This window comes from Petaurus breviceps, unplaced genomic scaffold (genome assembly GCF_028583685.1).
Source record: "Petaurus breviceps papuanus isolate PSGF00001 unplaced genomic scaffold, PetGlider_PUasm1.0 90849, whole genome shotgun sequence".
NCBI classification, from domain to species: Eukaryota; Metazoa; Chordata; class Mammalia; order Diprotodontia; family Petauridae; genus Petaurus; species Petaurus breviceps.
Window position 1 is genome coordinate 17,529,191 of NW_027187361.1, and position 24,179 is coordinate 17,553,369.

Below are 24,179 nucleotides of genomic sequence, written 5' to 3' on the forward strand. Positions count from 1 at the left end.
GTCCCCTTTGTCTTTTGGATGTCACTAAAATAAGCAGATTTTTAAATGAGGTTAGTTTTCATCAGCATGACCAGAGGAAAAGCTATATACCACAAAAAGGAATATGAGGGGAAACAAACTGATTAACTTTAATATTTCCTGAGTTTTTTAAATAAAACGATTATATAAGGGACAGATGTTTTAGAAATATATCATAATAATGATGCACATGATTCTACCAATAATAAGAAGGCAATGCAAAACCCTAAATGGTGCCTAAAGGATAAAATGTTAGCAGCAATTTTCCTTCAAAAGAGCTTCATTGGGAAGGCAAATTCCATTTGCAGAGGAAAAATTGTTTTGTGAAAAACTTCAGGGTACCTCATATACAGGCAAGTTTAGATACAATTTATACAAGATTTCTTAATATTTAATAGCATGTATTTCAAGCTCCTTTCCATATCCCTACAAAGGTGTTCAGGTCTTCCCAATCATAAAAAGCCTTCCCTGCCACCCCTTCCAGCTATCATTCTTTTTCTCTCTTTTTTATTTATAAAGTTCTTGGGAAAAGATTTAAGGGGATTGATCGGGTAAATGCCTGATCATTTTAATAAGTTGAAAGGATAACTTTACTTGTGATGAAAAATGCTATTCACCTCCAGAGGATGAACTTTTAAGCACAGATTGAACCATATTTATTTTCACTTTATTTTTATTGCTTTTTTTTGGCAACACGGGTAATATGTAAATATGTTTTGTATGACTTCACATGTATACATATCGTTTACCTTCTCAGTGAGTGGAGGATTGGGAGGAAAGGAGAGAATCTGGAACAGAAAATTTAAAAATAAATGTTAAAAATAAGAGAAAAAAAAGGCCTTCCATGGAGGTAAATATATACCTTGGCTCCCTGGCACCTTACCGAGAAGACATGGAGTTTCACAAATTAGGACTGCCTCCAGGATGATTGATGAGTGAGAGTCAAGGGGGGAAGGAGTCTTGTTGGTGGGGCAGTCCTTTCTCTATAATCTATTTTTAAAATGAGCTATGAAACAGCTCTGTTCTTTTAAAGTGGTTTCCTCTCCCTCTCATTCTTGGACTTCTAAACTAGGGCACAGCAAGAAGGAATGGGAAGGGCATTTCTGTCCTGAACCTCAGGAATAGAAAATGGCAACCTGCAGGAGAAATACATAGTGACCCTTTTGTGCTTACTCAAGTGCCCTGGACTTCCAGTTCCTTGACATCTTTTGCCTTCTTATTTCTTTTTCTAGGGCATAGTTTAAAGACTAAAGTTTCTCAGAATGGGCTTTCAGTACTCAAGATACAGGGGGTAGCCAGGGCATTGATGGAGTTCCTGCAGAAGTATATGGTATCAGTAGACATGTGCATGCATGTTACCTGAGAGAAGAGAGTGGACTTTTCTAGACTTAGGAATCACATCATCTTCAATCTCAAATTTGAGAGTTCCCCAGTTTGATCATTTGGGCACTGGCCTCCTAGAAGGAGGCAATTTTCCTTAATAACATGACTCAGTGAAATCCAGTAAAAGAGAATTACCCTGCAGCTGAAGGGCCAAAGTCATAAGAGAGTGGAGACAAGAGATCTGAACCTTAGTTAATTCTCTTCTTGCTATGATTTGCTCAATGTAGGTGAGACACAAGTAGCTGTATGCTTAGCAAATGTGTGTTTACCTTTGGGAGGTGATCCTAGTGAGTTTTGTGGATCATTTTGGTGCTCTATGTTTTTCCATTTGTTCATAGTATCCTCTGAATCTTTGGCATTTTGTATTTTGGTATTTTCTGAGGTAGTGAAATAAAGGTTTTCCCATACCCAATACCTGCATAAACATTGAGTGTCAGTAAACAAGTTGGAGACCATTATCCATGTTTCAGGAAACCTAGACACAAACTCTACCTAAGCTTTATTTTAGAGGTTTTCCTGGATCTTGTCTAGGTGAGGGCAGTGAGATAAAGAGAGACAATAGATTTTTAGGATAAAGCTCCTAAAGCCTTTGGGAAACTTAGGGCAATATATATTTATATCTGGAATTCTCATTTTTTTCTCAAAGTCTGGCAATTGATTTTTGGTCATCACTACTCTATTGAAATTGTTCTCTTTAAATTCACTCATAACCTCCTACTTGCCAAGCCCGATGACTTTCTCCTGCCCTCCCTTCATCTTCCTTGACCTCTCTATACCCTGTTAGTCTACTTCCTAGGTAGAATTTTCTCTATATATTTAATTTTTTTAATTCTGAATTTAAACACCCCCAGAAGAGTATTGTATACAAAATCTCCATTTCATACTGTTTCCTTTTTTTCAAAAAGCATATAATACATTCTACATGTCATTTTCAAAACCAATCTACTTGTTTGCCTTTCCTTCTGAAATTCCTTCTCTTCTGTGCGTTTTTTAAAATGTTTCAACAACCCTCTTCTTTGTTTGACAACACTATGGCTAACCCCTACGCCCATCTAATTTCCCCCAACCTCAGTTAAAAATAAAAGGAAAAAAACCCCAAACCTCTGTATAAAAACAAAGCATAGTTAAGAAAAAAAAAATTCACAGTGACCCTATCTGAAAGTGAATGTCTTTTTCTGTACCTTGAATTCATCGCCTTCCTGTGACAAAATGGGTACAATGCTTCATCACAGGCCTTCTGCAGACATGGCTGTGCTTTGCTTTGATGGCAGATCTTAAGTCTTTTAACACTGCTTTTCTATATAGTGTTGTTACTCTTGTGTAAATTGTCCTGCTTCTGTTTACTTCACCCTACATTAGTTCATGCTTCTCAAGATTCTCTGAAATCATCTCTATGATCATTTCTTATGGCACAATAACATTCCATTACATTCATTTAACACACCTTGTTCAGTCCTTCCTGGAATTATGGGAACTTCGCTAGATTCTATTGCTTTTCTTTCTTTTCCTTTCAAGTCAGTCTTCAGGATCAGGAAGGGTTTTTTTGTTTTCGCTTGTAACTATTTTATCCCTGATATTCTCCTCCTTAAATCCATTTTCATTTGTTTCCATGTGGAGTTTGTTGTATTTCTACACCCAACTCTGTGTGTATGTGTGTGTGCTTATTTTTTGTTCATTTCAGATAAGTAAGTTGTATCTGATGCCCAATTCCCCACCCATTCCTCTATATTTTTATATTCTTCATGGCTACCAATTAAATCAATTGGTTCCATCCCCTATTCCTCCTTTCTGTACTTTCGCTCTCCCTTTTCTTTCCCTTCTGAAGCTCTGTGAACAAAATCATTCCATCCCCAAGCTCTGTTTTCCTTGTTTAACTCCCTTAAAACTCTTTGAAGATATTAATGTTCTGAAAGGACGCTTGTTTCTTCTTCCTTTATTAGAATGTTAGCACAGTATAAATTGCATAACCCTTCTCAATTGTTCAAATAAATTATTTTTTCTAGCTTCTTTTTGAAACCTGTGCTTGCATATCATAGTTGCTACTTAAGTTTGTTCTTATCATCAGAAATACTTAAAAGTCCTCTATTCCATTAAATGTTTTTTAAAATTAAATACCTTTATAAATATCTATAATATTTTAAAATTAAATATCTATTGTTCCCCATGTAGGATTATATTCACCTTTGGAAAAATAATTCCTTATAAGCCCGTGTCTTTTGTCTTTCAAAATATTGTATTCCAGGATGGCTAGGTGACCACAGTAAATAGAGTCAGGAGGACCCCTGGAGTCAGGAGGACTTGAGTTCAAATCCGGCTTCAGATACTTCTTACTAGCCATATGACCTTGGGCAAGTCACTTAACCCCAACTGCCCTGCCTTCCCCCCTCCAAAAAAAGAAAAAAAATATTGTATTCCAAGCTTTCCACTCCTATTTAATAAATGCTGTTGGGTCTTACATGATCCTAACTTTGGTTCTTTGATATTTCAACTCTTTTTAGGTACTTGAAATAGTGAGGGAAAAAAATGACCTGGAAGTTCTGGATTTTGGCTGTGACATTCCTAGGACATTTCCTTATGTTTTTTTTTTTTTATTTTTCTTCCTTTTTTTAAAACTTAATAGTATTTTTTTCAATTACATATAAAAATAGTTTTCAACATTCATTTTTATAAGATTTTGAGTTCCCCTCACTTCTTCACATTGTCCATTGAATTATCACTCACCTTTTAATAAATTCATATTCCATCTCTTTGTGAAGCTTTATAATACTCTGTCTTGCTCTAACACATTTATCATGGAATATTGTATATTATTATTATCTTCATCTTTTTTCCCACTAGCTTTTAAGTTCCATGAAAAGAGGGACTAGGTCTTATCTAAACTGTGTCACAGTGCTTTACACTCTATAAGAGCTTAATAAATATTTGCTGAATGAATGAATGTGCTACTTGACATAAAATTTTAATTTGTTAATCAGGTCCCACTTGTGCAATGTAGATTATTTTTCTGTCTCAGGATCTATTTCCCTGATTAAGAAAGAAAAGCTAAAGAAGTTTAATGTATTATTTTAATTGGATACTTAATGAAAATCAAGCTGCTTCTTCTGATTAAATGACTTAATTAGGAAGCACAGCTCCATTTTATATTACCCAAAATGACAAAACCACAGGAAGGCCTCTATCTAGACTTCAGGTTACAATCCAAAGCTCTATTCTTTTTCACTCCTCTAGTGGGTACTCCCAGGATGTTAGTCCTTTATAAAATGTTTATTTTTATTCTGATCTTGACAAACAGGATTATGTATGTACATAATAAATTCAGCACATGAGTTCAACAAGGGTCTACTTGTCTGATTCCCTTTTAACTTCCTTCTGCTCTCTTTTGTGCATTTAATACAAATGCTTCCATCACCCTATTATCATTCTTTCATTTTCTTTTTTTTATCACTATTTCTAGCCTCCCTTACGGTTCCCCAAAATACTTAACATTCCATACCCAGCAAAAAAACAAACAACCCCCAGCCCTTTCCTCCTAACAAATAAGTAAAGCAAATCTGCCCATTGGACATGGCTGTATCTCTAGAAGATCATCTCTTTGACAAGAAGTGGGGAGCATGCTTCGTCATTGCTCCCCAAGAGTCTTGTTTGCCATGATTAGAGTCCTCAATTCTTTTAAGGATATTTTTCTTTACAATGTCATAATCAGTGTATAAATTGTTCTTATTTTGCTCATTTCATGTTGCGTCAATTCATACAAGTACTCCGAGGCTTTTCTGATGGACACTTTTAAAATTTCTTATGATGCAATATATTTCATTACATTCAAAGGCCATAATATATTGAGTCATTCCCCCACTAAAGGTCACCCACTCTCTTATTTTCAGTTCTTTGCTACAAGGAAAAGTGGTACTATAAATATTTTTGCATACATTAGGAAGTGAGGAAGATTTGGATGGAAGGATAACGCAAGTTTGGTTTTGGTCATGTTGAGTTTAAGCTGTCTATGGGACATCCAGTTTGAGATCTCCAATAGGCAAAAGAGTGTGAAGGTTAGGAGGGATATTAGCACTGGACGATTGGATCAGAGAATTATCATCATAGCGATGACAATTAAATCCAAGGGAATTGATGAGATCACCCAGTGAAAAAGCATGGAAGGACAAGAAGATCCAGGATGGAGACTTGGGGACACCCACAGTTAGCAGGCTTTGATGTACCTGAAACAAGCAAGACCCAAGTAACAATTTAGAAATGGACTCTTTATTGGTGCCAGGTGACTGCTGGGGGGGAGGGGGACAGGGTGCAGCAGCCAGAGGTGGCAAAGTATCAGCTTTTAAAGGCAAGCCAAGGGTTAGGGATTATATAAGTAGGAACTTGCAGAGACTAAAATCAGTGATTGATCAGTACATATTTTGATTTTTCAAGGGCAGGGAGTTTCCCCAAACCTGTTTAGCAGTTTGCTTACTTCTGTGAAGGGGAGCTGATTGGGGGAGGGGAAAGGAACAGGGGACCCAGAATGGGGCCAGGTACAACAGCTTGAACTACATGAAGATCCAGTCAAGAAGACTGGAGAGCACCAGTCATAGGTAGGAGAGTCAGGATACAGAAACCTGGAAAGAAGAGAGTGGGAAGAAGAAGGTGGTGATCAGAATCAAAGGCTGCAGACATGTCAAGAAGGATGAGGACTGAGAAAAGGCCATCTGCTCCATGGATCAAGATATTCCCCAGCCAGGTGCAAAGTAGAGTGAGCTTTGACAGGAACTCAGAGGATCATTTGAGGTAAGGTTTGTTTAAAGATACTAGAGTGATGGTGGGTTCATCTTATACATCTTGCCTTGCATGTCTTCAAGCAGAGTTCTGTGGCACAGGGGCCCTTATCATGGTTCTAGGACAGAGAATAGTTTTTGTGGTCACTCATAGACCAGGAGAGAAGTAACCACACCTCTCCTTGAATCATGCCACCTTAGAAGAACTAAGGACTTGTAGACCCCCCCAGAACTAACTCTGTTAAAAGCACCTGGCAGGAAGGAAGTCTCTCTGGGAGAAGGGTGGGGGAAGAGGAAGATGGACATGACTATTTTGCCTTCCCTGCAGCCACACACAGCTATAGTCCCTTGCCATGTGTGGTCCCTCTCTGCATTTGGGCACCATATCCTCACATGTGGGTGCTCTGTCTGAAGGAATATAAGTTTTGGTTGCTTATATTTTGTAAGATATTTTTGGGGATGGGGACTGTTTTTTTCTAAAAGCTGGGACAATTTACTTTTTGTGCAGTTTTCATTTATGATTTCTTGAAATGTACCGTGTTTCCCTGATAATAAGACCTATCCCGAAAATAAGCCCTCCCCTTACTGTGTAAGATTCCTCTAAAATAAGCCCTCCCCCGAAAATAAGCCCTATTGAGATTGCTACTGTAGTGAAGGTGATCCCCTGCGCTACACGCTACATTACGGTACCCTCTGTATGCACCATCTCCCCCCCCAAACGCACGCCGCGCTCCGAGCTGCATCCAATCAGAGCTGCAGCAGTGAGCGTGTCATCCTGTTCTTCCCCAGTGATTTGTTGGCTGGCGCCATTGAGAGCAGTGCCGCGGAGGAGAGCTGAGGCAGGACAACATAAGCCCTCCCCTGAAAATAAGCCCTCTGGTGTTTTTCTTTCCAAAAAAATTAATAAGACAGTGTCTTATTATCGGGGAAACACGGTAGCTACGAAAAAACAGGCTTTAAAAAAAATTGGTTTTAAAGCAGTACTGTGATTCTCTGGACCAGCCCACTATGTTTCAAATGGAGCTACTTGACTCTGTACAGAAACCCAGATCATTCTGGCTTTCATTGAAAGGCCAATAATAGCCCCCAGAGCAATCCTCAATGGCTCCTTGTTCAGGTTTTGGTGGCTTGGAATGAGAAACTTTAAAAAAAGATTTTTCATGTTGTTTCCCTTCTAATTTGAACTGCATTGATTTCACTAGTGCAAAAGCTTTTCAATTTATTTAATCAATGCACATATCAAATTGCTTACCATCTTGGGAGGGGGAGGTGAAGCAAGGTGGAAGAAAATCTAGAACTCAAAAAATTTTTAAATGAATGTTTAAAATTGTCTTTAAGGGCTGGCTAGATGATGCAGTGAATAGAGCACCGGCCTTGGAGTCAGGGGGACCTGAGTTCAAATGTGACCTCAGACACTGAACACTTACTAGTCATGTGACCTTGGACAAGTCACTTAACCCCAATTGCCCCTCCCCCTCCAATTGTCTTTACATGTAATTGGAAAAAATAAAATACTACTAAAATATTTTTTTAAATTTATTTAATTAAAATTGTCCATTTGGTCCTGTGGTTATCTCCCTCCTTTGGTCAAGAACTCTTCTCCTATCTATAGTTGTGAAAAATCTCTCCTTTTCTCTTCAGATTTCTTTATGATGTGATGTTTTACAGCTAGGCAATGATTATTTGCAAGAGGATTATATATGAACTGTCAATTTCCATTTCATACCACAAACTTTAAAAAAAAAAAGGGATACAGTAATTCCACATTGTTTTCCTAACTGTCCTGTCTGCCTGTGTTTCCCTCTGAACTTCCTTCAAGCCCCCATTCCATTTAGTATATGGATCAACAGACATCAAAAGGAAGAGGGAAAGAAGGAGTGATCTCTACAAGCATACAAAAGTCATTTTTCTGATAAGACCAGAATCTTTCTGGTGAAACTTCCCTGACTTTCATGACTTCTTCCCCCCATGAAACCTGCTTGGCCTCAGCTTCCCTAATGCAACTTCCTAGTCAAGGAACATAAAAGGTCCCAGATGCCTGTAGTGGGTGCCTCTCCAACTGGGTGGGGGCCATATCCTAGTGACAATACACTAAGCAGATGTCTTTCGGGTTTCCAGATGGAAATGAAGAGAGACAGAAGAGTGTCGCTGTAACCTTGCTGTGTACCTTTGCTATGTTTGGGTAAAGTGAACCTTCCTCATTCAATGACTCATTTCTCAACATCAAACGGGAAATAAGAGGGTGCTGCTTTGAAAGGCAAACTTATAACGACTGGGGAAGCTTTTTAAAACTTTTTAATTACTTTACTTTTAGTTTTCAACATTCACTTCCATAAGATTTTGAATTCTAAATTTTCTCCCCCTCTCTCTACTCCCCCCTCCCAAGATAACATGCAATCTGATATAGGCTCTACATATTTATTCATATTGATCATATTTTCACATTAGTCATGTTGTAAAGAAGAATTAGAAATAATGGGAGAAACCACAAGAAAGAAACAAAAACAAAACAAAAATAGACAGAGCAAACAGTATGATTTGATCTGCATTCAAACTCCATAGTTTTTGTCTGGATATGGATAAGCATTTTCCATCATGAGTCTTTCGGAGTTGTCCTAGATCCTTGCATCGCTGAGAAGAGCTGAGTCTATCAAAGTCAGTCATAGCACAATGTTGCTGTTACTGTGCACAATGTTCTCCTGGCTCTGCTCACTTAATTCAGCATCATATACATCTTTCCAGGTTTTTCTGGAGGCTACCTGCTCATACTTTCTTATAGATCAATAGTATTCCATTGCATTAATATATTACAACTTGTTCAGTCATTTCCCAATTGACGGGCATCCCCTTGATTTCCAATTCTTGGCCACCACAAAAAGAGCTGCTATAAATATTTTTGTAGATTTTTTTTTTTAATGATCTCTTTGGGATATAGACCTAGAGTGGTATTGCTAGGTCAAAGGATATGCACAGCTTTATAACTCTTCGGGCATAATTCCAAATTGTTCTCCAGAATGGTTGGATCAGTTCACAGCTCCACCAACAATGTATTAGTATTACAATTTTTTCCAATATGTGCCATTTTCCTGTTTTGTAGTTAGCCAATCTGATAGGTGTGATGTGGTACCTCAGAACTGTTTTGATTTGTATTTCTCTAATCAATAGTGATTTAGAGCATTTTTTCATATGACTATTAGATAGCTTTAATTTCTTCATCTGAAAACTGCTTGTTTATTATCTTTTGACTATTTATCAGTTGGAGAATGAATTGTATTCTTATAAATTTGACCCAGTTTTTTAGAAATGAGACCTTCATCAGAGACATTAGCTGTAAAAATTGTTTCCAGGCTTTCTGCTTCCCTTCTAATCTTGGCTGCATTGGTTTTACACAAAACCTTTTTGATTTAATGTAATCAAAATTATCTATTTTACATTTCATTATGTTCTAATTCTTCTCTTCTCTATAGATCTGACAGGTAAACTGTTCCTTGCTCTTCCACTGTGCTTATGGTATCAGCCTTTATATCTAAATGTGTACCCATTTTGACTTTATCTTGGTGCAAGATGTTAGTCTATGCCTATTTTCCACAACTATTTTCCAGTTTTCCCAGCAGTTTTTGTTAAGTAGTGAGTTCTTATCCCAGAAGCTGGAGTCTTTGGGTTTATCAAACAGTAGATAACTATATATTCATATATCCATATGTGGGTATCTATATACATACATACATATATACAAACACGTATGTGTGTATGTATGTATATAATCAGTTGAGAGTCTTCAGTGGATAGAGTGCTGGGCTTGGCGTTGGGAAGATTAATTTTCCTGAGTTCAAATCTGACCTCAAATACTTCCTAGGTATATGACGCTGGGCAAGTTACTTAACCTTGTTCATGCCTCAGTCCCTCATTTGTAACATGAGATGGAAAAGGAAATGCCAAATCACTGCAGTGTCTTTGCCAAAGAAAATCCCAAATGGGGTAACAAAGATTCAGACACAAAACGCGTTCTAGATGTGTTTAAATACATATATATAATTTCTACATATGTATGTGTACATATACATACATAATATATAAAATGAAAGAAGGAAAGAGAAAGAGAGAAAGGAAGGGTGGGAGGGAGGGAGGAAGGAAGGAAGGAAGGGAGGGAGGGAGGAAGGAAGGGAGGGAGGGAGGGAGGAAGCCCTCATACCCATACCACTGAAAAGAACACAACGGAGTCTGCAATCAGCACAATCACCCTTTAATCAGCATTCGCTACACGGGTTTATTTGGGGCACTCTCCTAGATTCTTAGAAGACCTCCCCCCGCGGGGGCTTCTAGAGCGCACACGCCGGCCCCCGCGCGCTCTCAGAGGTCGGGCGGTCTGGGGAGACCCTCGCACAGCGGCTGGCCCGAAGCACCGCGTGAGACGCAGACAGAGGCTTCCGGAACCGATGAAAAGGCGGGTCCAGGGCCGGTGCTCTCGCCTTCTCCCACCTCCCACACCAGGGACTCAGATGACGTCAGGGCTGCTAAACCTCTTTGCACGTCGCGGACCCTTCTCAGAGCGTTTTAAAACAAAGAATCGTCACCGATGACACTGAAACGGCGCTTTTTAAGAGGCAAGTTCACGGAGCCCACGGGAGGAGCGCCCGGACCTGACGGCATCTACGATTCCTTCCCAGTCTGGGTCCCCAGGGGGGCAGCCACACCGGCCACCCGCCCGGCCAGACCTTCGGCGCGTGCGCACTCACTCCCCGCCGCCCTCCGCGAGCTCTACGGGCTGGGCAGATTCTCGCGAGAGCTGTCCGCAGCCCCGCCAGACACAAACAGAAGCCGCGGGAGCCGCGGATTCCGGGGACGCTCCTCCCCGGAGGATAAAGACGTCTCCGTCCTCTCCCTCGGTCGGGTCAATTCCTGCGCATCCCGGGGGGCGGGGCCCGATGGCCGGGGCCGCGCCGCCCTGGAGCCGGCTGGACAAGCAGCAGGAGCGGGACGTGCGCGAGCTGATCCGGCGTGTGAGCGGCCTCCGGGACGAGGCGGACCACAACTTCCAGCTGGCCCTGCACTTCGCCTGGAGCAATTTCAGGTCAGCGGCTGCCCGGTGGGGGGAGCCCGAGCCTTCCGGCCCCGTCTTCTTTCCCGTCCCCGCCCCCTCCCCCCGGCCCTTCCGGGCCACCGTAGGCGCGCACAGGTACGGAAGCTCGGCTCGGAGCATCCTCCTGCCGGTGTCCCGAGGGCCACCCTAGGTCCCCCGGCCTCCGGCTCTGCGGGGGGTCGGGGGAGGCCTGGTCTGTGTGTGTGTGTGTGTGTCCGTCCGTGTCCGCGTCCTTGACTGACCCCACGCTAGCAGAGTAGCCCGGGCTCCAGCCCAGGAGCGGCCCGACACCATCGTCCTCCTTAAGAGCGCCGGCCCAGTCCCAAACTTTCCCCAGACTGTTTTACGTCCGTCTGCCCGCCCGGGGTGGGGGCCTGCTTGTGACGGGGTAAGAACTCTCCCAGCCTGGATTCCTCGTATGGTCTACACCGGAGTTGGGCGGGCTCCTGCCCAGGATGGAAGATCGCGTGCCTGCAGAGGGCCCACCGCCTCTTTTACCGCAGCTGGGCCTCAGTGAGGAGATGGAGAGAAAGCCCTGGCTCCCGCCACAGTCAAAGGGCGCCTTCTGTCCTCCGCGGGCCGCCGCTTGGTGGCGATGATCAGGCCCCCGCCGCGGGGCATCAAGAGTGGCCTCCGGGGCAGGACGCGGTGCCAAGCTTGTAAAGACGGGCTTCCGAGGGGATGCAGACTTTGTGACTCCCCCCGCCTTCCATCCCCCACAGGTTTTGGAGGGAACACCCCCAGCCCGTCCGTCTCTTTGTTCACGTCCTGGTGTGGTCTGGTGTGGAAAAACGACCACTCACTCAGCGTGGGCGCCCCTCCGGGGCATCAGGGGCGCCTCTGTTTTCGCAAGAGGGTTTAAGGGAAAAGGAGTAAAGGGGGAAGGAAGGGCCATTTTGGCCCTTTTTCTTTTTCCTGTTCTCTCCCCTTAATGAATTCCTGTTGAATTAGCTTCCCCAGCCTTGGCAGCCCAACTCTGAGCAGTCTCAGTCTTGCTCCCCTATTCTGAATAAAGTGAAATGACTTAGCTTTGTAAAGCACTTAGCACAGTGCCTGGCGTGGTAGCTATTATTTTTATGTTATTATGAGACAATATTGTTGTTAATTGTACATATTCCATGCTCTCTTATGTTTCCTCTGTATTCTCTCCTTTGCTCGAAAGGGTTCAGTAAATACAATCCCACTATACAGACGATAAGCCAGCTGGGTTGCACAGCGGATGGAGTGAGTGCCAGTCCCCAAGTCAGGAAGATTTATCTTTCTGAGTTTAAATCTGGCCTCAGATGCTTCCTAGCTGTGTGACCCTGGGCAAATCACTTCATCCTATTTGCCTTAGTTTCTTCATTTGTGAAATGAACTGGAGAGGGAAATGGCAAACCACTCCAGAATCTTTGCCAAGAAAATCCCAAATGGGGTTACAGAGAGTCAGAACAAAATGCAGACGATTGCCAATTCTGTATATTCAGCTATGATCTTTCCTCTCATCTCCGGTCTTCTAGCTCCAACAGTCCGATGGACATGTCACCTGAATGACCTCCTGGTTCCTTAAACTCAGTATTTTCAAAACTGGGCACGTCATCTTTCTCTGTAAACCTGCTTTTCCTCTTAGTTCCCCTCTCTTTCTCTTGGTGGCATTATCTTCCCAGTCCTGAAACCTTGGAGTAGTCTTTAATTCATTTCTTTCCCTTCCAGGGAAGAGCTTGAATTAATAGCTTTGTGAGCACAGAGAATATGGTGATCTGCACCTTCCCTCCATCCAATCAATTGCCAAATCATGTCCATTTTCCCTCTTATAGCTCTTATTTTCTCCACACTGCTACCACCATTTATCAGGTCTTCGTTACCTGACACCTGTGTGACTGTAACGGCTTCCAAGTTGATGTCTTTCTAGTTTCTTTCCTATCTAGTCCATTCTCCACATAGCTGTGAAAATAGTCTTCCTCTGACCATATCATTTCTGCATGCAGAAACCTTCAGTGATTCTCTGCTGCCTAAAGCAGAGATCGACCAATCAGTTAGAGGACTATCTCTTCCTGCTGCCTGGTTTTATGTAGCCAGTGAATTATGAGTGGTTTTTACCTTTTTAAATACAATAAAGCTGTATTAAAAATATAAAAACCACTCTTAACTTGGCTGGTTGTGCTTTCAGAAATAGACATTGGCTGTAGTTTCCCAACCCCTGGCCAAAAAGGATGTAAGACAAATTTCACACCCCAGTGGTTTGTAAGGCTCTCTGCTGTCTGACCCCAGCCTAGCACTATTTCACATTGTTTTTCTATATTTCTGTATTGTTTTTCTAGTATTTAATGGTGCAACCAAACTGGACTACTTAGTGCTCCTAATCTTAATCCTTTTTTCTCTTTACGTTCACACAAGCTTTCCATCGTACCTGAAATGCACTCCCTCCTCATCTCTGTACTTTAAAGCCTTTCTTTTTCTGCAGAGCTAAGCTCAAGTTTCTTCCATGACCTTTCCTGATAACCTCAGTAGAAAGTATTTTTTTGCTTGTCAAGTATCCCCATTACATTCTATTCTGTGTTATATTTATCTCAGTATATGTCACAGAAACATAATATATCAGATTTAGAAAGGAACTCAGTGGTTACCCAGCACAGCCTATACTTGGACAAGAATTTTCTATACTATCTCTAGTAAGTTTTCTAGAAACTTAGTTTCTGCTCGAAGACCTCCAGTTCAGTAGAAACCCTAGTAGACTAGGTTCTCTGAGAGTAGGAACTGTGCTATTTTTCAACTTTGTATTACCATTGTGTATTACAATGTTTTGCATATAGTTAATATTTGTTGAGTTGAAAAATATGTTGAGGAAAGTGAATTTCATCAAAGCCTTTAATCCATTGGGGGAAAAAATGGTGCCAAATATTTATATTTTGCTTCCAAATTTATATTTCAGCTAGACTTTTTATGCAGATGTGATAAAATCATCATTAGTAAATGATTTTCTTTCATTTAGATTTCATCGTTTCCTAGATGTCAGCAGTCATAAAATAGAGAGGACAATAGAGGGGTAAGTCACTGAGTCACTCTGTGTGTGTGTGTGTGTGTGTGTGTGTGTTGTGTGTGTGTGTATTCCAGTACTGTAGAGATCTGTGGGTACTCTCTTTACCAGTGCAGGTCACAGTCCCTCTATGTCTCAGTAGATAGTTATGAATTTCTGTGGCCAAAAAAAAATTATATTGTGGTCAGCCTTCTGCTGATAAGCTTTTATGAACTTTGTTAAGATGAGCCTTGGATAACAAATACAGTCTCTTGCTAGTCTGGTACTTTACATCTTGACAAAATTTACTTATTTCTTGGCATTGCCTTTGAGAGTCTAGAGTTCCCAGTATACTTTGATAAGATACCTGATTAAGAATGGAGAACATATATGTTTATTCAGCCTAAATACATCTGTTAATACATGTCTTTTGAAATATCAGTTATCTTTTGTTATTTTAGAATTTACGAAAAGCTCATCATTCATTCAGATCTCAGCAAAGCTGCCAGTTGGAAGAAATTAACTCAAGAGTTTCTGCATGCTTCGCTTCCAAGCACTAAGGGAACAAAGGTATATTATTTTTAAAATTCCATTCTGATTTTCTTGTTAATATTAACCTTTAAGCTTTACTCATGGTATTCTAAATACATTACACATAGGAAAGCTCAGCCTCTAGTTTTCAGTTTGATCAGTTAATTGACTATAGCAATGTGCTATTGGGGAGTTGGCATCAGAAGACTTGGATTTTCTCACAGCTCTTCTTATCACCTGTGACCTTGGGCAAATCATTTTCCTTTTCTGAGTATCTGTTTCCTCATCTTGCATTACGTGTGAGGAAAGTACTTTGTGAACCTTGAAATACTGTATAAATGTGAGGTTATTATTTACATGTGAATTGACTCAAGTATTTCTGTTACACTCAGTGCAGTTTATGCTTGTGATGAAAACAAATATTTTATTTGACCTCTTATCTGCCTACTATCAGAAACAGAATCAGAGCCTGGAAGAAGCCAATAACACTGTCTAGATAGCTTTAAAATATATATTGAAATTATTTGATGGTATTTGGTTGTCTTTCACAGAATCACAGAATTTGAGAGTTGAGGGGACCACAGCAGACATTTAGCCCAACCTGTATATGAAAAGCAATTTCCATTGTAACATACTGAACAACTGGTTGTCCAGGTGCTACCTGAAACCGTCAAAGGAGGGGGAACATGCCATTTACCAAGGCACTGCTGTTCTATTTTGGCACAGCTGTAATTGTTAGAATGTTCTTATTGATGTTAAGCCTACATTTGCTTTTTTGTAATTTCACAGATTTCTTCTTTTATAACACAGACTCAAGACTTTTTTTGCCTTTCTCTAGGCATTCTCTTTCTTAACCCATGGCAGTCTGAACATTAGACATTCAGAAGAGGTCTCCCCCAAAAGGTCTAACAAGGGCATAGTATAATAGGACTGTCACCTCCCTGTTTATGGAAGATGCTTCTCTGATTGTAGCCCAAGACTTCATTAGTTTATCTTGGCTGCTTTATCACGCTGTTGATTCATAGTGAGCTTTTCAGTTTCTGTCTAGCTACACCTCCCCAATCTTATACTTGTGAAGGTGATTTTTTTTAATGAAGTGAAAGACTGTATTTATATCCTTCTTGAACCTTATCTTGTTAGATTCAACTAAGTAATCTAGCCTGTTATGATCCTTTTTAATCCTGACTCTGCTGTCCACTGTATTACCTTTCTCTTTGGCTTTGCGTCATCTGTAGGTTTGATGAGCATATTCTATACCTTTATCCAAATCATGGGTAAGAATGATAGCAGTTCAAGCACAAATCCCTGTAATATTCCATTGAAGACCTCCTCAAATGTTGACATTGAATAATTTACAAATGACCTCTGTGTGACCAGACATCCAACCATTTCTGAATTCATTGGATTTTATAATTGCCTAATATAGATGTATCCTCTTCACAAGAATAATATGAGATAATCAAAAGCTTTGCTAAAATCTATTTAAACTATATCCACCACATTCCCCTGATCTGCTATTTTAAGGATACTTAACTATTTTTCACCTTGGGAATAAGGTACCTAGAGAAGAGACCAAGATGTTTTTTCTCCACTATAGAAGCAAATTGAAATCCTTTTAGGAAGCAGGGTGAGTATATAGGGCAGGAATACAGTTGAGAAAGATACCAATATGCCTTGCTATCATTTTGAACTCTTAAGAGAGAAAGAAGTTCCTTTCTGTTATTTAGTTGTCATGACACAGTGGGAGAGATTCAGACCTATTTAAATTATCTTCTTGCTGTTTTGATTTGGGATATGGTAGCTCTTAAGTAACTGTGAAATAAAGTTATTAAAAGGACATTCTGAACTGGAACAACATAATATAGTAGAAAGCTAATTCAATTTGGAATCCAAATGCCTGTGTTTCTGCGACGGCCCTGCTTTTTGTAGCTTTGTGACTTAATCATCTATGAGAATTAATTTCTTCACCTGTAAAATGTAAATCTGTACTTGGAGTACAGATAAATAATGTGCCTAAAGTTTAGAATTTGTCTTACTGATAATATGAAGTAGGAATAACAGTGTAAATTTTGGCCGAAAAAAAAGAATAACAAACCATAATTCAAAAGTTAATCTTAATACAAAACCTCACAGGTTTCACCAAAATTTGGAACAATAGAAGTTACTTAGTAACAGGAACTATATATATAATGGGTAGCAATTGCTAGAAGCAGATAAAGGCTTACTATTAGTAATCATGTACTAACAATTAGAGTTATCCTAAAGAAGAATGAGCTGTCTCAGGAAGTAAGTTCTTCCTTATTGAAAATAAATCAAAAGTTGCATGACCATTTATTGTGTATCTTTTAGATGGAATTTTTTTTTTTATCAGGTATTACTTGGACTAACTGGCCAATTAGTTTCTTTCAACTCTCAAATCTGAGAATCAGTATTTAGAAGTTGGTAGCTATAATATTATCCAGGTTAATGTTATATTAGAAAAAATAACCAATTAGTTAAGACATAACCAAGAGAGGTGGGTTTTTATTCACTTAAACTGGAAATTAGGTTTTAATGGTATGCTTTAATAACATATTTTATTTACTTACTTTAAAGACAGATACACATTATGCAATACTGTCGCTCCTTCTGTGTCTTTCTGATTCTCCTTCAAACACCAACTATGTGGAAAAGCCAAGAGAAAAAGAAGTGGGTAAGCTACATGAAGATTTAATATAGCATTAGAAGAGGACTTTCATGAAAGTTTGAATATTGTATGAAATAGAAATGAATTTCATGATGAAATGTGTTTTGAAGATATAAAAATGTGTAAATTAGACACTATAGAAGTGAGCGGGTTTTCGTATTTGTTTATTGAAAGTTTTCATTCTTGAATTTTGCAATTCTTGATCTACGTTACTTTGAAATTTGTATGATTTCTTCTTTCTGTAGTTTTTTCTTTCTGAGTTCTTTTCTGAGAAGGTTAATAATAAGCAAAACTGTGTTGTGTCTCAGAAAAGAAAGAAGAATTTGACTGGGGAAAATACTTGATGGAAGGTGAAGAAATTGAGTTGGGTCCAGATGCAGATACACCAGTAAGTTATAGTAGTTTTGCTATTAAATACTTCAAGACTTGCCAAGCATACAGACATAAATCTTCCCCAGTGTAACCTACTGCAGTGGGTTGGTAGTTTTCCTTATTTATTTATGTCCTGACTCTTTCCAAAAAAAAAGGTTTTTAAGTAGCTACCCTTCCCTTTGGGGGGGGGGGGAGGGCTTCTGCTCTCAGAGAATCAGAAGTCCTTTTGTCATGCTGTTACATAAATATTAAAATTTTCAAAGTTCACACCCAAATAATAAATAACTTGGAGTTTGAGTAGGATAAATGTTAAGCTAGCCATCTTATCTAAGAAACTTTTTTTGTAGCTAAATAATTTGGTAGGAATATTGTCACCAAGGGGAGGCTAGGTGCTGCAGTGAGTAAAGTGCTGGCCCTGGAGTCAGGAGGACCTGAGTTCAGTTCCGGCCTCAGACACTTAATACCCACACAAAAAAAAACTAGCCGTGTAACCTTGGGCAAGTTACTTAACCCCAGTTGCCCTCCAAAAGGCAAAAAAAAAAATATTGTCACCAAAAAAGAGGCTTCTACCCTTGATATTGAAAAGTCTCTGGCTGTTGTCAAATTTACTTTTATGAACTTTAAGAAAGAAGCAGCATTATTAACATAGTTCTTCTCTTGGTATATTCTCAAACTAGTTCACTTTTGTGTAGGTAGCTCTAGTTTTCTTACTATTTACTAAAAGTAAGCTCTGTTAACTTATTTGATAGAATTGGTCTGAGGAGAGTGAAGATGAAGATGATCAGCAGCCTCTTAGCAGAGAAGACTCTGGGATTCAGGTAGATAGAACACCATTAGAAGAACAAGATCAGAATAAGAAGATAGTGCCTCACGTCAGTTGGAAAGGTAGTGTAAAGCTGGAAGTGCCGTCTCTAATAGAGTAATTACCTAACAAAACACCAAACTTTAAAATCTGGCTAATGTATCTCAAGTTCATGTATTTCCTCCTACTTTCAAAAGCTACTTAAGCTATTAAGAGACCTTTAATTATATGTGACTTAAAAGCAGCACTGTGTAATTAATATTAACAAGGAATGTTTATATGACATTTTGGTTCTTTGATTTTTTTAAAAAATAAATGTGTATTTTTATAAATTTTTTAAAATAAATATGTAAATTTTCCTTTAGTTTTTATGGGGGGAGGCACAAATTTTTTTTTTTTAAGCAATTGGGGTTAAGTAACTTGCTCAAGGGTACACGGCCAGTGATTTCTGGGTGTGGTGCTGAGTATCTGAGCCCGGGATTCGATCCAGGTCATACCAACACGGGAGCCAGTGCTCTTACTCGCTGAGCCACCTGGCCACCCCTGGGAGGCACAAAATTTAAGTTTGAATTTTTCTAGGTTAGGTTAAATTAATTCTGATTTAAAGCAAAAGAAAATTAATTTAACTTCTTTTTGGAAGGGGGAAGGCAAGGTAATTGGGGTTAAGTGACTTGCCCAAGGTCACACAGCTATTAAGTGTGTTGAGTTTCTGAGTCTGGATTTGAACTCATCCCCTCCTGACTCCAGGGCCAGTGCTCTATTCACTGTGCCACCAAACTGCCCCTTAATTCCTTCTTTTACTTGTTATAGAATCATAGCACTTTTAAGCTGATGTGGGCCTAAGAGACCATTTCTTCCAACTCAGGCATTTTATAGATGAGGAAAGTAAGGCATAGAGAGCAAACCTAATGACTTATCCAGAGTCACACAGTTAGTTAATGGCACTAGAATTAAAGTTCACTTACTCCTAGTATTTCCATTTTTATTAGTCTTTCTAGGTTAGATTGAACATCTTTTGAGATTGAGCATTTATTCAGAAAGTATTTGTTGAATATGTCCTAGGCACTGTGGTAGACTGAAGGGAGAATAAAACATGATCCCTGATCTCTTGGAGCTTATAGGCTAATAGGAGAAAGAAAAAAGACACAAATTATCATCTGAGAGTTCAGTAAGAAAGGCACAAAATGTTATGGTAGTTTAGGAGAGTTATTTCTAGCTGAGAGGGATCAAAGAAATCTTTTTCTTTTTTTAAAAAGTCTTTATGGGGCGGAGTCAAGATGGTGGAGTAGAAGCAGGTCTTCCCCGACTCCGGCTTCCACCTTCCCCAGTCAGTGTAAAAAGGGGACTCTGAACAAACTTTGGACCTGCAGAACCCACAAAATGACACAGAGAAGCTAACCCCACGCTGAGGACAGCCCAGCAGGCCGGCCATCAGCCAGCACAGTGTTCTGGGAGCTGAAGGTTTTAGCCCCAGGGAGGGTCTGACCAGCCGCCAACCAGAGGGACTCCAGATCAGCAGCTGTAGCCGTCTCCAGAATTATCAACACATAGATGCGAAGGACAAAGTGAAAGGTCAGTGCAGTCTGGACTTTGGGACCCAGTAAGTGGGAGTGCGTAGCTTTTGCCCCTAGGGCAAGAAGCCGCTGAGACTCTGGCACAGCCAGCGCCACTTGGCAGCTTCAGCTCCTGGCCTGCAGAGTGTAGGGGGATGAAGCGACCACTCTCAGGGGTAATCGCTCTTTCTTTAACCTGCTTGGATCTGGATTGCAATCTAGGGTGGAGGTCCTGGGGTGTGTCCAGCTTGCCAGAGAGCGTGTGGAGACCTCAGAGAGGGCACCCATCTAATACCTCCGGTAGCTGAGAAAACCCCAGCGTTTGGGACAAAAGCTCCCCTGTCTGGTGGCAGAGTCCTACTGTGGCCAAAAGCCCAGGGGTCAAGTGACTGAGGGGCGACATGACCAGGCAAAGGAAACAAAGCAGACAGAAGATTCCAACGTTAGTCTCCTATTTTGGGGACAAAAAGGAGCAAAGCATGGAACAGGAGGAAAACAGTGAAGTCAGAACTCCTGCACCAAAAGCTTCCAAGGAAAATACGAGCTGGTTACAGGCCATAGAGGACCTTAAGAAGCAGATAAGAGAAGTGAAGGAAAAATTGGGAAGAGAAATGAGAACAATGCAAGAAAATTATGAAATGAGAGTCAACAGCCTGACTGAAAGAATAGAACACAATGTGAAACATCTGGAACAATGACTTTGTGAGAAATAAAGATGCTGTTAAACAGATCCAAACAAATGAAAGAATAGAACGCAATGTGAAACATCTCATGGGAAAAACCACTGACCTGGAAAATAGCTGAAGAGCTGGTATTTTATTCTAGAGGAAATAGGGTGCAGTTGAAGGTTTTTGAATGGAAGGCAATGACATGATTATAGCTTTGTTTTACATATTTCTCATTACACAGAGAATGGATTGAAGAAGAGAGACATGAGGGTGTTGTAGTTCAAATGAGAGGGGATCAGGGTCCAAGCTAATCTATATAAATGGAGGGAAGGAGAGAGATATATTTTATAGGAGGTAAGATTATAAAAACTGGGTAACTAATTAGACATAGGAGTTGAAGGAGAGGGAATAGTTAAGGGTGACTCCAAGGTTTGTGAACCCTGGGTAGCTGGAAGCATTGTCCACAGAAATAGGAAATAGGGTGGTTTGGAAGAAGGATAGTTTTTTTGGGTGAAATGTAATGATTTAAGTTTTGGACACATTTAATTAGATATGCTTGTGGGACACGCAGGTGAACATGTTCAGGCATTTGGCAGTGTGGGAATTCAGGAAAGAGGTTAGAGTTGAGTATACAGATTGGAAGTTCTCTGCATCAAGATGATAGTTGAACCGGTGAGAGTTGTTGTTCATCTTTCATTTTCAAAGAGAACCAGTGACATCACAGGGTGATGTCTTGACTTAATTCTGAATTAAATTTAAGTGAGGCAGATTTACACAGTCGTCAGCCTCACTCTCTTCCTGAGTTATTGAAGTCCAGTGGCAGAACAAAAGTTCGGACACAGGATGCCGTGGATGCCTTGAGGCCTGACCGAGCTCTAAGCGCCCCGCCCCACAGCGCCTGTTTTATTAACCTTCGAAACAAATTGTCTTCACCCTCCCATTCTGCTTGGAAAAGTCTTCCATTCTTGAGGTAGACATCCCCCTGACTCACTGATGGGTTTGCAGCCTGTGTTAATGAAATCAGGAAGGGAAAGAATGTCAAGAGAGAATAGAAGAGGACCCAGGACACCCCTGCTGGAAGGAAGAAGATGATCCAGCAGAGGTTATAGAGAACTAGCTTTCAGACAGGTAGAAGGTGAACCGGGACCAAGCCCTGTTAAGCCAAGGAGGGTCGGAGAGGAAGAGTGGTTAAAAAGTGTGAAAAGCTACAGAGCAGCCAGGTGGGAGGAGAAATGAGAAAAGACACTGGACTTAACAGTTGAGGTCCTTAGTAACTATATAACATGACTTGTTTTTAGAAGTACAGTGTCTGTGTAATGCTAAGTGTGGAGTCAGAAACACCCGAGCTCATGTCCTGCCTCTGCACTTTCAGCCTTGTGAACATGGGCAAGTCATTTAACCTCTCCTTTTCGGTAAAAATGAGTATCATAATACCTGTTGTCACTGCCTGACGTGTTGCAAGGCTCAAATGATGTAAACTCCTTCAAGCACTGTGTGTCAGTTACTATTCTTATTAAGAGACCATTTATCGTACATTTAGATGATAGCGTAGCTGCTCTTAGAAAACATTCAACTTTCCAATAAATGTCTTTCCAGCTGGTGAACCAGAGGCACGAAGCTGGTTGGAGCAGCACGTCGTCCTTCAGTACTGGACAGCCAGACCCTCGCGTTTCTCTCATAGTTTGCATTTGCACTCCAATTTGTCTTCTGTCTGGTAAGATGAGAAAAACAGTATTCAAGTAACGGTGGAAGCAACTTTCAGTTGCATAGTGCTTGTTCATCTCCTTTGAACTTTAGTTGAACTGTTTTGCTGTACAAAGATGGTACTCTTCTGCAATCTGTGCTTGATTGATCCTTTCAAAAATGTGACTTCAGTTTTGGATTCTTGTGATTTATCTTTTACAATTCAATATGTAGATTATTTTATTGGCTTATTTTATTTCATATGCCAATCAGGAAAATGAGTTAAGCACCTACTGTGTGCGCAGGTACTGTGCTAAGTGCTGAGCACTGTGGTCAGAATGAATGTAAAAATGAAAGTGCAGTTTTGGTGGTGATGAAGAAGGTGGGCCCCTGCTCCACAATGACGTATATTAATTTATTCCAAAAACACAGAATGAGAATGAAGTTTTTGTTTTGAAGGAAAGAAAAAGCAATAAAGATAAAATGAAGGTATTTTTAAATAGCTGAATAGTATGTATCACTATTTTGACTATAAGGAAAAATCATTACAACTTTTGAAATGACTGAATAACTTTTCTAAAAGTGTACTTAATGGTGTGTGGTTATGATTCTAGGAATGTATTAAAATCATTGCTGTTTACTTTCTTATTGTGCACTGGCTGTTACCACTAGGTGGCCCATAAAATATATGAGGCGTATTCAAAGTAAGAAAATGATTCCTACTTTATTTTGTTTTAAAAGCAGCATTTTATGTTAATAACAGATGTTTATGATCTTTTTAGGGATCAACACTTGTATAGTAGTGATCCATTGTATGTGCCGGATGACAGAACCTTTGTTACTGAAACGCAGGTTATACGAGAGACACTTTGGTAAGACTCATTTACACGAAATATGCAAGTGGGCTATAATTGATACAGTATAAAGAGCCAAGACTTTCTGAAGCTACTGAGGGGAGTCACCTACCTAGCTAGGTAAATCCTGGGGATTTATCCGACACAAAAAAATTAACGGCTCTGTCCAAAAGCACAAAGTTAATGGGTGTTAGAGATGGATTTGAGCTGAGTTCCTTCTTAATTCTAACTCTGTATTCTGTCCACTGTGCTTCACTGTCTCTGTTGCCCTAACTATCCAAAATAACATAAGAGAATTTTTTGTTGGAAAATTTGGAATTTAGTTTGTTAAAGGGTAATATTTTGAAGGTATTGCAAATGCTGGTCAGAAATTAGGTATAATGGCAGCTTTAACACCCAGATCATTTCAAAGTGGAAATATAAGAGGATGCAGACACCTAGCAACAGAGATAATGGAAGACTAGAGGTATCTGATAAACTCTGAAGGAAACATAAGCACAGGTATTTTAATTAGTTTGAGAGTATTCATATAAATTGGCCTGTGGCTACAGACCTGTAAAGAAGCTGGATTTCTTAAGAAATTGGACTATATATAAGCAAAAAAGGAAACTGCACTCTGCAGTATTAATACTGTATACTTCAGACTTTATCAGCGTTTTTAGGCTGACATTACATTTGGGAAGAACTATCTGTAAAAGGTTTTCACTGTCAAACTTTGAGGAATAAAATACCATAGGTGTTTCTCGAGTCAGATGACTTTATGATTGAAATGCTTTAATTTTTGTGATAAA

The 24,179-nt window shown here is 40.0% G+C and overlaps 1 protein-coding gene across 6 annotated transcripts in view; it reads left to right on the plus strand.

Moving 5' to 3' along the window:
* The first annotated feature begins 5,868 nt into the window (after positions 1 to 5,868).
* TUBGCP5 (tubulin gamma complex component 5) overlaps positions 5,869 to 24,179 on the plus strand; it is a 52,460-nt gene continuing 34,149 nt past the window's right edge. Inside the window, exons 1-9 of one of the 6 annotated variants that reach the window (XM_069072919.1) lie at positions 11,352 to 11,632; positions 12,744 to 12,814; positions 14,216 to 14,269; positions 14,701 to 14,809; positions 17,366 to 17,462; positions 17,765 to 17,844; positions 18,578 to 18,713; positions 22,448 to 22,565; positions 23,317 to 23,406. In XM_069072919.1, coding sequence (XP_068929020.1) covers positions 12,774 to 12,814; positions 14,216 to 14,269; positions 14,701 to 14,809; positions 17,366 to 17,462; positions 17,765 to 17,844; positions 18,578 to 18,713; positions 22,448 to 22,565; positions 23,317 to 23,406 — 725 coding nt within the window. In that variant the 5' untranslated portion in view covers positions 11,352 to 11,632; positions 12,744 to 12,773. The other 5 variants (XM_069072918.1, XM_069072922.1, XM_069072921.1 and 2 more) reach the window with 5 other exon arrangements.